The 13,856-nt window shown below is 37.1% G+C and overlaps 1 protein-coding gene across 4 annotated transcripts in view; it reads left to right on the forward strand.

Annotated features, from left to right (window-relative positions):
* The window catches only part of LOC150094543 (putative polypeptide N-acetylgalactosaminyltransferase 9), a 668,509-nt gene that overhangs the window by 597,917 nt on the left and 56,736 nt on the right, over positions 1-13,856 (forward strand). For all 4 annotated transcript variants that reach the window (XM_090412397.1, XM_090412399.1, XM_090412398.1 and 1 more), the window contains one exon: positions 4,980-5,144. In XM_090412397.1, coding sequence (XP_090268523.1) covers positions 4,980-5,144 — 165 coding nt within the window. The remainder of the gene's footprint in view (positions 1-4,979; positions 5,145-13,856) is intronic.

The following is a 13,856-nucleotide window of genomic DNA, read 5'->3' on the forward strand; positions in this document are numbered from 1 at the left end:
TCAACGTCGCTCTTGTGTCCTCGAGAACCCAAAATAAGACTTCCGTCAAGCTGCACGAAGCCCTTCTAGTTCAATATGCTCCTGGCGTTGCTTCTGCAGAAGGTACGCAAACTATTTTGACACAACGGGGATCGCCTATCGTGGTTAGTTGAAAACATAAGCGGAGAGGGATATGCAGGAGGGGCAGTTTTCAACAAAATGCCCCTCCCTCTCCTCCCAACACAGTGAATTGTGTAGCAATTCCTTGATACTGGAACATGGAGAGGATAAACGTGGGTAGCTCCTTGACCTCCTGCTGTTATTCCATTAAACTTCGTGTGACAGCGGATGCTATTGCGTCTCTCTATTATCAAGGATGTATTCACGAACCCACTTCAGTGAATGCTACGTGGGACCTGACAGGAGCTTCAATACACGCTGGTTATTTGAGGAGCTTCCAGAGATGCATCTGTGAAATCTTATAACACTTCGAATAAAAACTTGTCCCCGTTAAGTAGTGATTTGGCTGTTTTTATTATCAAAATCTTTAGATATAAACATTTGCAATCGACTGGATTTTTCCAACACACCTGCACACTTTTAGTCATAGGCTACAGCAAGAAATGGCGTAATCATTGAGGTAAATACTAGTTATAAAATTATATCCTTCTTTCATCTTTTTTTTAACCTCACATGCAAACAATATGATTCTGCGCGTGAAATATGTGCTCGACTTGCTCATTTGTGACAAATGAGAGCATTTGCCACAAACCTACTGAGACAGCTTTACGTTATGAGAGACAAATCGAAACTGGACATGTTCGAAAATTTAGGTTGAGATCTAAAATATAAACTAGGCGCTTAATATAAGAAGTAATGTCAATGCACTTTTTAAGTACAGCAGAGGCAAAAAAAAAGGGGGACTATGCATAACTCTTCTAAAAAAAATCCTCAAAACTGTTAACCCATAATGACAATAATTGATTTGATGGCCTCTTTATATTGTAGTATGCAAAACGTTTAATGGTGTATGGCTATATTTTAACTACAATTCCACAAGTCTAGTTAAATATATGGTTAAAAAATTTGTTTCACAGATGTAACTATTTTTTTTTTATATATATAAGAAGTTATATTCTTTCTTTCAATCCCTTTTTAATCATTGTATGTGACCAACACTAAACTGGCAGCGTAAAGTCACCATCGCCAAAGTTAATCGAAGGCGCACATCGGTTAGAACTTGCTATAAAAATCACCATCAATGTTGTCGAGCACGCTTTTATAATACACATTAGAAATGTAAAAGCATTTCCCGAGAATGCTGAAGAGGAAATACGATACCCCCCCCACCAAAAAAAAAAAAAAAGGAACATAAGGGATTTTTATGTTAAATAGTTTCGCTGTATGTTCTCGTAGTACTTCCTAGCGGCAGATGCGTTTTCGTTTAAGCATCCCCCCCCCCTCCTCCTCTCTATCCCTTCCTCATCGCACAATAGTATCAGAACAGCACCTCTTTCTCGGCACCAGCATCGACAAGTTCTCGAGTTGTTGCTAAGGGTGATGGCTTGAAATTTGGATCTCGTACTGTCGATTTCCCAGCTGCGCTATCAACGATGTTCTCATTACATTAAGTGACATTTTCCAGCGCGTTTTTCTTTCGTTCTCTTTTTTTGTTCGAAAAGGGACGAGGTCGAGATGGAAGCGATCAGTAGATGCGTTCTCCGATCAATGATGCTGACGATGCTATCCCGTAGCTACGCCGTGAGGCTGACTTTCCGGACGTTCGTGCTCGTAGTGTTAGAAAATGGGGGAAGATTGGTATTAATTAGCAGCTTTCACAGAACTCTGCGTAAATGAGGCTTGTCAGCAGAGGGTGATGAATGGCTCTCCAGGAGTCCCGTCGTCTTCAGTGTCTGTCCTTTTGTCCGACGTTCGTAAAGCGCAACGCAAGGCGATCCCCCTCTGGCTGCAGCATCTGTTAGTTGCGAAGCTAGCGCCCTCTGGTCAGTAGGCGGAGAATGCTGAGGAAAATTTGCAGACTCGAGATAACTTAATAGTGTGATTAGAGCATATTAGTCATCTTCCCCCTCTTAAAAGTTCGTCCCCCGAAGAGAGATGAGTGCTGATAAATTTAATAAACTATCCGGAGGAATGATCGATGCTGTTCCAGTACCTTTGTTGTCCATCTCTTTAAATATAAATTTGTGGATATCCAGATTAATGCTTACGTAATGCTATAAGATCCCCACCTTCAACACACACAAACTCCCTGTGTCAAATCGTCTAAGCATTATTGGCGAGCCAACTATTGCACTGGATGCACTTTGTTATTCGGTTTGCAGTGTTCGTTGGGCGTGACGGAGGTCGGTGGCCGGCGACTAGGCGTCACATGGCTGCAATGCCATCCGTTAGCCGAAAGGTGACCTACCGTGACCTTGAGTGCGATAAGCACAAATCGTCAATACTGCCAGATGGGAATGAAGTGGGATTATTTGTAGATGGTGGATTAACCCTACTCTTATTTCTGAAGAGAAAAACCTGTAGGCAGCTTCTTGCTTCTTAAGATCTCCCAGTGAAGAATTGCGTGGGAGGAAAAGACCAAAATAAGTTTTGCTGTAGAAATTACCGAGTTTTGGACAGTGACAAGTTATTTGTCAGCTAGCTGCAGAATAAAAATCTTATTATACACAAATAACAACTCTCAGTCGGGTCGAATAAGATGAATTCTCGTTTGACAGAAAAATCAAACTGTAAGTCACCTCCCCCCCCCCCCCCCACACACACATATATACACACACTTCTGTTTGAATTGTTTCAAACTAACATTTTACAGTGCATGCAGCCCACTCGAAAGAATAATGTGCCCTTTTGTTGGAAATATCAAGTTTCAATCTCGTCCATCACCTCAAGAATCTCCCATTTGGGGGTACCCGAATATTTTTGCAAAGCAGTGCTGTTAAAAAAAAATAATAAATAAATAAATAACATATATTAGCGTATTTAATTTGGTGTTTTAAATTTTGTACCAAATTTGCAGTGTTACTTCTTTGAAGAGTCGTCATCAGTATTCCGAGTAGAATGTCACTGATTATATAAACATTCTTTTCTTTCTTTCTTTTTTTATTCTCTCATAACAATTTTTCTCCGCAACGCATTTTACATACACGAAATAATATTTTTTCGATCGATCTTAAATCTCGTACCACATTAAATCGTTTTATTGTTGTTTGCTGGCATGAATGTTTGTACCAGCCCTTGTTATGCATAACGTTTTTAATAACTCTTACATAATATTCAAAGTTCTTACAAATTCGAATTTTGCGTGAGCAGTGTGATTAACTTTCCCATTATAGAGTGCCAAGTTATCAAACAACAGCGATCAGTGGAAATTAAAGTGTTAAAAATTTAAATACGGAATATAATAGAATTTCTACTCGGCTCTCTTGAAATAAGGCGTTTCGTTCCCTTCGTAAAATATGAATTCAAACCAAACACGTTTCCTTTCACAACAATTCAATTAAATTCCACCTTAAGAAATTCCATTAATTCTTATCTTATTAGCAGGTATTTGCATGATTTTGCAATATTACGGGATTGGCAGTTTTGTGTATTAATTTCTTCCTTTTGGAATGAATTTTAAAAACAAAATTCTCATTTCTTTTCATATTTTTAATTCATCACGAATTCAGTCACTAAACACATATTTTATGCTTATGAGATTTAATGCGTCTAAATAAGTCAGTTAATCTTTTAAATTTTGCAGCCTGCTCGTTTAGTTGCGTGTTTGTTTGTGCATGTGGGCGTATGGGGGCGCTACAGTCTGCTAAAGGCTGAAGACTTATAATACTAGTAAATAAATAACTTAAATTCGTTGGTAACATGGACTTTACCTTGGTTACCAATGTAGATATACTTTCCCAGTGTGACGTGAATCAAAAAATTCCAGACTGCCACCTGACGGCACTACTATGCTTAGAACAAAGTCGCTTGCGGGATAGAAAAATAATATCATGAAGTGTATTTGTTGTGGCCTTTGATTTCTGATGCAGCAGAAATTTCAAAGAACAGTGCGCGGCCATTAAATTTGTTTCAAATTGCAAAGATCTGTCACAGTAAATCACAACTTCCCTTCCCCAGGTCTCTTCAAATGAATATGTATGGAATGATTGAGCTTGGTTTAAGTTTCTTTGGTGGCAATAGCAGCTAGTGATATACCCTTTCTACCAGTTGCTAATTTGCCATATTATCAATTCGCTAGTCTCATTGGATCCGCTCTTTACATTACTGGCCTTGAGTTCTAATTCCAATGTGTATGAATGTTTATGAAAGTCATCGGATGGTAGCAGTTTTCGAGTTATCTAATCCTTAGTGGACTCATGACTTTAAAATAACCCTTCCCATGCAGAACTGATATAACATATACATACATCATTGGACACTGGGAGATAATCATAAATGTAAAGCCAAGCTTTACATTTATGATTATAAATGTAATCTGCCTAAAATGAACATTAGGAAACTGCCTACCATAAGCCCTTATGGTAGGCAGTTTCCTAATGTTCACTCCAGACTGGTGTTTTTCTGTTTTCTTTTTTCTCCTTACTTTTTTTTAGAATAATCACAAAAGATAATTAAACTGTTGAAAATCTGTCAGAAGCAGCTCATTCTTATGCAGTGTTCAGTTTTTCAATGAAGCGAACATATGTAAGAAGGAACGCAAAAATCACACCTACCTAAGCAGAACACTTTTTCTGGCTTGGATGTAATAAGCGCATTTTTTATTCTTGCTACATGACTTGCGTTATTAGAAGAACACATAAAATGCAAAGGAAAGTTTACAGGAAGAGTAGCTAATGAAGACCATCAATGTACATTTATTTATTATATATATATATTTTAAAAGACTTGTTGAAACAAAACACGAAATCTCGGTTTTTGTTCATTGCTGTGCTTCTATTCAGTGTGTTGCTAACCGACCTATTTCGTTTTTGTATTTACAGCCCACTTAGGTCGACAGTTGGACGATTACTTGGTTCATCTTTCCAAAGTTCGAGTTGTTCGTGCACGACAGAGGGAAGGTCTGATTCGAGCAAGGCTTCTGGGAGCATCCGTCGCAACAGCGCCAGTATTAACCTATCTGGATTCTCACTGCGAGTGCACAGAAGGTAAAATAGTTCTTTACGGTTGTAGTATGCATTTGGAGAAGTTTTTACCAGATTTTGAAAGCACTTATTTATTTAGAAACTGCTCTGATCTTTACCTATTTCTTCGTGCATTTATTTTGCTTATTAGGTGAAAGTTTTCGCTGGATTGCTTAGTAATATATTTGTTGCAGGCAAGAGATCGCTTATTTTACTGAATATGACAATAAGTAGTCCATGATTAATTAGTGGGGAATTCTGTTGTGAATGCCAGCCAAGCAAGTGTTCTTCTGAAGCATTAGCAAGCAACAAGAGCGATATCATCCAAGCTGCCACTCAGAAGAAGTTTTCGCCACTTGCTACCGAAACCACCCTTACCATGGTAGTCGTTAGGACAACAGACTTCCAGGTATACGCTTGCAAGGCACTTCATCTAGCGATACTTGTTATTTAATTAACTTCGTATCTGCAGTAAATGATCTTTCCTCCCCGTCTCATTACTTTAAGAGACTTACATGAGCCACGGAGTAATCAGGACTTTTTCTGTGTAATTATCCTCTTCATAGAATCATCTGGGGGACTGCACAATACTTCCCTAATTCTCTCGTTTTCCATCCATTTTTTTCCAGACTATCATAATTACCTTGTTAGGTGAAAATGACTTGTCATTATTTTATTACTAGCACTAGTTGTTCCCTCTGCTAATTAGCATATCGCTCTATGCAAGCTACTTTACGTGGGTGTGTGGTTGCCCATTACGTTGCCTCTTCAGACCGAAGAAGTTTGTCTTTGGTTTTGTTTTCGGCAACAGAAGCAAACGCAACCTTCTTCAAAAGATCGATAAAAAAGGAAAAAACGCTGTTTGTGCATTCAGCACAGAAAACTAAGGCAATTTCTTGCTATATATAGATTATCAACGTCGTAGATGGAGCTTGAAATCGTAAAAGATTTGTTGATAGCTATTTTATTTTTCCGAGTAGTGGAGTAATAAGTTAATTATGTAGTCACATCCATTTATATCACGCTCGTGCATTATCATGCATGGGATGTACGTTATTTATGTTACAATCTTTCCACCATGTTTCACTCATTCCTGTCACAAAACAGCTCTGCTTAAACACATTCAAATGGTGTTTAATCGAATTCTTAACAAGAAAAACGGGAAACATATTTCGCAAACTACAAAGGACTGATCAAAATACACAAGACATGTTTTAATTAAAAAATTAAGCGAACATAAGTTACTCTGACATTCAAAGTGTGATGTTTTCTGTATTTGGCATCAATGGTAGGGTAGGGTAGGTCTGCAAGACTTCTTGAAATGGCTCTAAGAATTAGACCTTGTAGTACATAAGTACTAATACGATATAGGCCAAGAAAGCCTTTTGTGGTGAAGTTAAGATTAACCTAAGAAAAGACTTTGGATTAATCTAGCTTTTTATTTATGCGTTTTGTAGCCTTTCTTACTTTTCCATGGATCGTCATACTAAGTTTGCAGCAGGACTGCTCCTTTAACATATCGATTTCACGATGCTCTTCAAGAAAAAATTATGAAATTCAGATCGGCTCATTCAAGACTAAGTTAAGCTGACATTCTTTACCGGTAGGTGACGCTGTTACATATCCTACGCGGTTGTTGCTTTTGAGACTGTATTAGTTCTACAAATTTTTCTGCCATTTTTTATATCATTTTTAAGGGAAATTTTAGATAAATCATACCTTTTCATAACATCAATAATTATAGGTGCTGCCATCCATGTTGTCATACTTCGAATTAATATAAGATTTTCAAATAAATCTTAAAATTGCTTGAAGGTGAAATTTGAAAGACAGTTTTTACCTTCTAGTTTTTGGAGGTCTTTGAAGCATTAAGCTCAATCGGATAAGCCTTAAAAAAAAAGCGATGTTTGAACTAATTTGGAATTGTTTTCTTACGTTCTGGAGGTATCCTCAGAAATTCAATCCAGTCGAACTGAAATGGGGAAAAAAAGAAAGGGGGGGCTGCAGGGAAGTGGCATTCTTCGTAAATAACTATATGTTGGATGTACTTGCATGTTTGTGTATTTGCATTGACTAGCGGTAAATGATTGTGTAGCGTGTTTCTACTGCTCTTCTCGAAAAATTTTCAGAACTATTTCCTCCAGTTGCAAGTTAATTGAGAACAATCGTCATAAGGTGCACTAATCCCTCGAAACGCAGTTTAAATCCATAAACATCTGATTTTTTTTTTTTTCATCTCGTCCTAAAGCTCAGTAAACAAAAATTGTTAATACGTTCTGAGTGGTCATTGCCCGATTCGCACTTTGCTTAATACAGTTGCCGAAGTAATGCTAATTTTACTCAGTATGTAATGGGAAGAATGATCTCTTGAACTTAAACAAAGATCGACACAGAAGGTGCTTCTCTTATGCGCAACATCAGGACTGTAAAGATATCGCATTGCATGACTTGATAAAGAGAAATGTCCAAATGTAGTCTCGTTGGGTGTGGATTATGAAAAATATTTCTAATGAACACTTATGTAACTCCGGAGTATATTTTGTGCTTCTTCCGCCTCCCCTATTGTAAACATTATCTGATGATGTTCGTATTAATAAGTTAATGCGTGGCATTTCACGGTTAAAGCATCGAATTTTCGTTTTAATTACTACGATTAACCTTACATGTGGCATACTTGTCACTTAATGATAGCTTTGGAGACTGGACTGCCAAAAGATAGCTCAGCAATGTAAAGTATTTACACACACGGTTTTTGCATTTTTATCGACTGGCTGCAATTGTTTGCCTAACAAACATATTAAATATTTTAATAAAATATCTGGTAATTTCCATGAAACAATTTTCAGTTACTTCGAGGTCTTCGGTATTTCGAATGTTGTATTGTCAAGCAAGAAGTTTTGATGTCGCCTAACTCGACTTTCTTGTAGATAAAAGAAGTTGTTTGAATGTTACGAACCGCAAAGACATTAGCGAAGTAAGGTGTATCGCTCGTGCGGTCCACGGTAGCTCAGGCGTTGCATGCCTGCTCGTTAAGTGGAAGGATCTGAGTTCGCGTCCGATAGAAGTCCTTTAGGAATTTTCCTGTCTTCCGCTTGACGTCGAGTTAGTCAGTCTCGAACCGTGGACGTGGGGTTTTTTCGCCGGGTGCTCCGGTTTCCCTCCACAAACAGGCAAACTGACCATAGAACACACAGAGGGACAGGCATTGGACACAACTTCTTGAAAATTCAATACACCGTTTTTCGGTGTATTGAATTTTCAAGGCCTCCTTAAGGAGCTACCCCGCTCGGGTAAGGGGTAGCTCCTTACTTCTCGAAAATAAAATTTATACTCACGTCTTATCAACGCGTTCCAAGCTATGAAATACACAACGTGTGATCATACATTATCGGACAGGAAACTCGCTATTTGGACTTAAGTCATTTACATCCCTCTCTTCTATAGGATATTTATATATATGAACGTCTTGAAAATTTATTGACTTGGATGTGCATATTATAAAATGGCTCCATCTATTGACAGAGAAACTATATAAATCCCCCATAATACCTTGTTTCAACGCTAGTAGGTCATTTCTTCAGTACAGTGCTTCCCTTTTTTTTTTGGATCATGCCTCACCTCAACGCCTCAAAGATTTTGATGCCGCCTCCTTTAGCATAACAGTCAGCCAAATTCTGAAAAAGTATAATGTAAACTTTAAATAAAAAAAGAACATAGGTAAAACAGTTTTTAATTTGACTTTCTTTAATGAATATAAATTTTATTACACTTTGTATATTATAAATCATAAACCGAACTGAACTCGGGAAAATAAAATCCAAGTTAATGCGATCCTTGAGCTTGATGTCTGCTCAAAGAGTTTTTATTTGAGGTACTAATTTAGTCATTTTCAATCTCAAATCCCCATGGTTTGTGATCCAGATGATTTCTTTTTTTTCAGTAGCAAGTCATTTACAGCACTAAAGCCACATTCAACTAAATATGACGAAGGGAAGGACAACAGTTTTTTTTTTTTTTTTTGCGAAACTAGCTGAATTTCGGTATTTCGTTTCTGTCTCATCAGAAAGCCATGCCATTGTTCCTTTTATGTTAAATAAATTTCTAATAGACTCGTCATTTTGCTTTTCTGAGAGTTCTTCTTGATACTGTATTTATGTTGACTGCTGTACTAGTGATGCCACCTTTTTTTCTCGGACAGTCAGGGTTGCAACATCGACAATTTATTGCCGACAATGATGAGTTTTTTCAGTACAATATCGGTGATGACGTGACGAATGCAACGTCATTTTCTAATTGCCTCACGTTGGGAAACACTGCTTTAGTAGATAGTATTGCCTACACATATGTTCATGGCGTTATTTATTATTGACTTGGAGAGACCAAATTTTCATTTAATTTCAGCTCTAAAATTCAACCACTTGTATTATGTCAGCAAACTTTGCCATTCAGGACGAGCGGGGGGGGGGCTGTGAATTTCGAAGGACTGTACAAACGCCCATCGAATCCAAATCTGAAAGCTTGGAAAAGGGACAATAATTGCTATTGAGCTCAGGTGCTTTTAATTCAATTTTTACTGTAAAAATAATATAAGAAAGAATAACTTTTTTGAATTAATGCAGTTACCACATAATACATCGATGTATGTGGCTTTAGTTTCCTTTAACGATCATGCTAGAAGAGTATTCTAGAAGGTATTAAAATTATTCTACTTAATTTTATTATTATTATTATTCGTGACATTCGAAGACTCATCGCGGGAGGACACCTACTATACAACTGTTTCCACCACTACACCGAACCTCTACCAATCATCTCCATCAACGCCATCTACCGCCCAACACCACAACTAGTATTTTTTTGTCTGTAAATTACGTGTGTTCTGAAGGGCCGATTTGTCTGTATGTGGGATGAAAAACCCTAGTTTCCGGGAGAAAAAAGCCCTGCTACCTCCGTATGAGATCGGCTAACTCACCTTCGATTGAAAAAGTCCACATAAAGATTCCTCTCGTCGCGACGAGAATCGAATTTAGACCTTTTCAAATCGAAGGGCGCAATGTACCATCGTAATTCCAATTGCGCTACGGAGGTGCTTAATTTAAAAGATAATTCAATACTAATTACTACAAAATTCTTATGTTTAGCAATTTTTATCCTCCTTCACAAACTACTGGCCATTGCTACCATGTGTTAATTGATTTTACCCTCCCCCCACGTTTTTTTTTTTTTTTTATAACAAAGCATCAGAAATACGTGTATAAAATTTAAGCTGTGCAATGAAAGTTGATAACGTCAAATATTTTATGTTCGTACGGCTTCTTTCTTAAAAGGTCAAATCGAATTTCAGGCGTATCTGCAAAGTAAACAAATCTAATAATGCAACCAGCATGCTTCGCTATTTAAATATCAATTTACTTCTTCGGTTAGAGGAAATTGCAAAAAATAAACAAAAACAACATACAAATCTAAATCTCGTGTTGCAACGTTGTCTTTTCGCACGCGTTCCTGTGATTGTTAGAATAATTGACGTCTAAGTAGAAAGTGTGGAAAATTCGTCTCTTGTTGCGAACGTGTTTGCTATCAGCTTTCTCTTGATTGATCGAATAATTGAGTTCTGAAGTATTACAGGATTTTCTAACGTGACTTAAGTTGTGAATTTTAAATTATATCAAAATACAGTATTGATATAATTTTTAAAATTATGTAAAACGCATCGGATTTGTTATTTATAAATTCGAACTGGGCGATGTATTAAACTTTCTTTGCATATTTTAACACACGTTTTTCTCATAATGGAGTGTTAATAATGACAAGCTTTTTGAAATGGTTGTAGTATAAAAAATTCATATTATTAATTGCAAGCTAGAACAGCTAGACGAATTATGGCTACCGAGTTTGTAGAACTTTTTTTGAATGCAAATGGAGTAACATTTTCGTTGCTCTGCAGGTGTATCGTAGATCAATATTAGTATCATCCATTTACTTAGGTAAGAAACACTTTTGCTTTAGGTGGCGCCCCTTCCTTTTATTACCAGGTATAATTAATTTTTTCCTCCTTGAACGCCCTGATGAGTTGTGTGAACAGTGTAATGTAGCTTAGATCATATATTGGAAAGCCTACTTTTATCTTAAATGAGGAGATGTTGTTATAAAAATAGGCTTCCCTTTAATCATGAGATAGTTTATCAACATGACAGAAACGGTGTAATTTTTCTTGTATTATGTAGTTTCACGGTTCATCAAAACGACATCTACGTCATATAACGCAACACAGGAACTAGATAATCGTTTCCACATCGGTGGATCAACTTTCTTGTACGATCCGTTTACCTTTCAAGGTCTCCGAGTATTAACGTTAAGTCACACTGGTATTCTCTCCGCGTTTCTTCAGCTCAGAAAGTGAGGCGTGTAATATCTGACGATGTTAATTACCCGTAATTTGTTGTAATTTAAACTCATTTAATTACTCGTGTACGCCAGGTGAAAGTGAGTCTCTTATAAGACGATCTCGTAAATCAGAAAAGTCGCTTAAAATACAATATGGTCAGGTAATATATCATTTTTTTAAAAAAATTACATCAGCATTGTGTTTTGGTAAACAAATATCCTAGCGTGATATTTATATGATAATTTTTATAAATTGAAGCGGAATTTAATTTCATCTGAATGGGAATGAGGTGGTTTCATGTTGGTGGCAGAGTTTTTAACTTACCAGAAACTCGAGTTTATATGGTACTTTGCCAATAAAAGAGTAATGCAGTTAATTTTCAATACCGGTAGTATTTTTGATAAAAGATTGTCGTTAAATTCCCGATATGTACTCACAAGGTGTATGCAGGATATTATAATACCACGTGATTAAATTTATATTATAATTTATTACTAACATTGTGCCAACAATATTCCTCCAAATTATTCTATTTGTCAGGATTACAGTATTGTTAGCCCTTATATTTCACTATTCTAAGTTGCTTTGCTTCTGAATGCATCAATCGACCTATATGTTACTTCCTCTAATTTTTTTCCACCTTCATTCTTGCATGAAACATCTGTTTGGCTACCCTCCCACATTCTGTTTAAGTGCCCATAACACTTGAGGCTAATGGTCTGGCTATGCGACGATTACTCTCTGTCTGACAATCGTACGTAATCGAAGTCACGTGACCTTGTGAGAGGTAAATACGTCATCGGACGTGACGTCATTATAGCGATCGACACACCATCAAACGATCAAAACGATCGTCACGGGTTATATTTTTTGGGGGGTGTTGATTTTTGGTTTAAGGGTCAAAGCTGTATAACTGAGAGGAGACCTCCACATCGCCTTTAAAGTAATGCGGAGAAACAACCAGGGCTTCTGACCTAATGTCAGAAGCAAATTGTAATTCTTATTGGCTTCAACCAAATTATAAAATGATAGTACAACATGACAAAATTTCATGCCAGCAGAGACGTCGCCTAGTTAAACAAGGCCCCCATTGTTTTCACCAGCGAACCAGGGTGAACAGCGAAAAGTCAGCTACTGGAACAAATCTGAAAAAACACCCCAACTCAACATCACCAGAGTTAAAGATCGGTAATATCAACATAAGAAGCCTGAATGGCAAAGAAATGGAGCTAGCTGAGGAATTAGATAAGTAACAGATCGACATAATAGGGATGACTGAAACAAAAAAGAGAAAAACTGGTGAGATCTTTCTGAGCAATAAACACAAAATGTTATATTCAAGCAAGGAAAAGAAGGAGTAGCCATTGTATTCAACACTAAATACGAGGCTAATCTTCTTGAATGGCAGGCAGTCTCAAGTAGAGTGATGTGGGCAAATATCAGAATGGGGAACTGGACAATCAGACATATTTGTGCCTATGGTTCCACAGAACGTTCTACTAAGGTAGAAGTGGAGGAATTTTTTAATGCTTTAGAGAAAGCATCTGACACAATGAAAAAGGAAAAGTTGGTCCTTGTTGGGGATCTAAATAGTAGAGTAGGAAATCATTGTCAGGCATACAAAAATATATTGGGAAAATTTGGAGAAAAGAGCAAAGCTAATAATAATGGCAAATATTTGTTGGATTTCTGCTCAGGACATGGACTGGTTATTACTAACACCATGTTCCAACATAAAAATGTACACAAATTCACACGGAGAGATGAGGCAAGAAATAAGAAAAGTCTCATTGACTATGTTATTGTTAATAGCGATGTTTTCTCCCTTGTGCAGGACACCAGAGTGTACAGAGGATTTGAAATTAGAAGTGATCACTATTTAGTCTTGATCAGGATAAAATTGAATTTCATATTGAAAAGAATAACATGTAAAAAAGTTTTAAAGCGAATAAAAGTTGAGAAGCCCTCAGATGTGAACTGTAGACTAAAATACACAAATACTATTCAAGAAAAAATGAAAGAGTTTGAGAGCAGGAACCATACCATGGAGATTCAGTGGCAAGTCTTGAAGAAAACCCTGATTGATTCAGCCAGAGAGGCATGTGGTGAGGTTGTCTGCTGGATAGAAAAATCAGAACTCCATGGTGGACACAGGAAGTCAAAGAGGCAGTGAAGGAAAAGAAGAAAGCATATCAAAAGTTCCTGGCAAATAAGTCAGCTTGTGCCCTTAGAGAATACAAGACAAATGTAAGAAAGCTAAACACTGTGTAAAACTAGCTAAACAAAAGTCACGGGAGGACTTTAGCAAGAACATAGAAAATAAATATCAAGAAGGTGGCAAAATATTTTGG

This window comes from Typopeltis vanoorti, chromosome 22 (assembly GCF_054136105.1).
Source record: "Typopeltis vanoorti isolate ZY-2024b chromosome 22, IOZ_Tvanoo_1.0, whole genome shotgun sequence".
Classification (NCBI taxonomy): domain Eukaryota; kingdom Metazoa; phylum Arthropoda; class Arachnida; order Uropygi; family Thelyphonidae; genus Typopeltis; species Typopeltis vanoorti.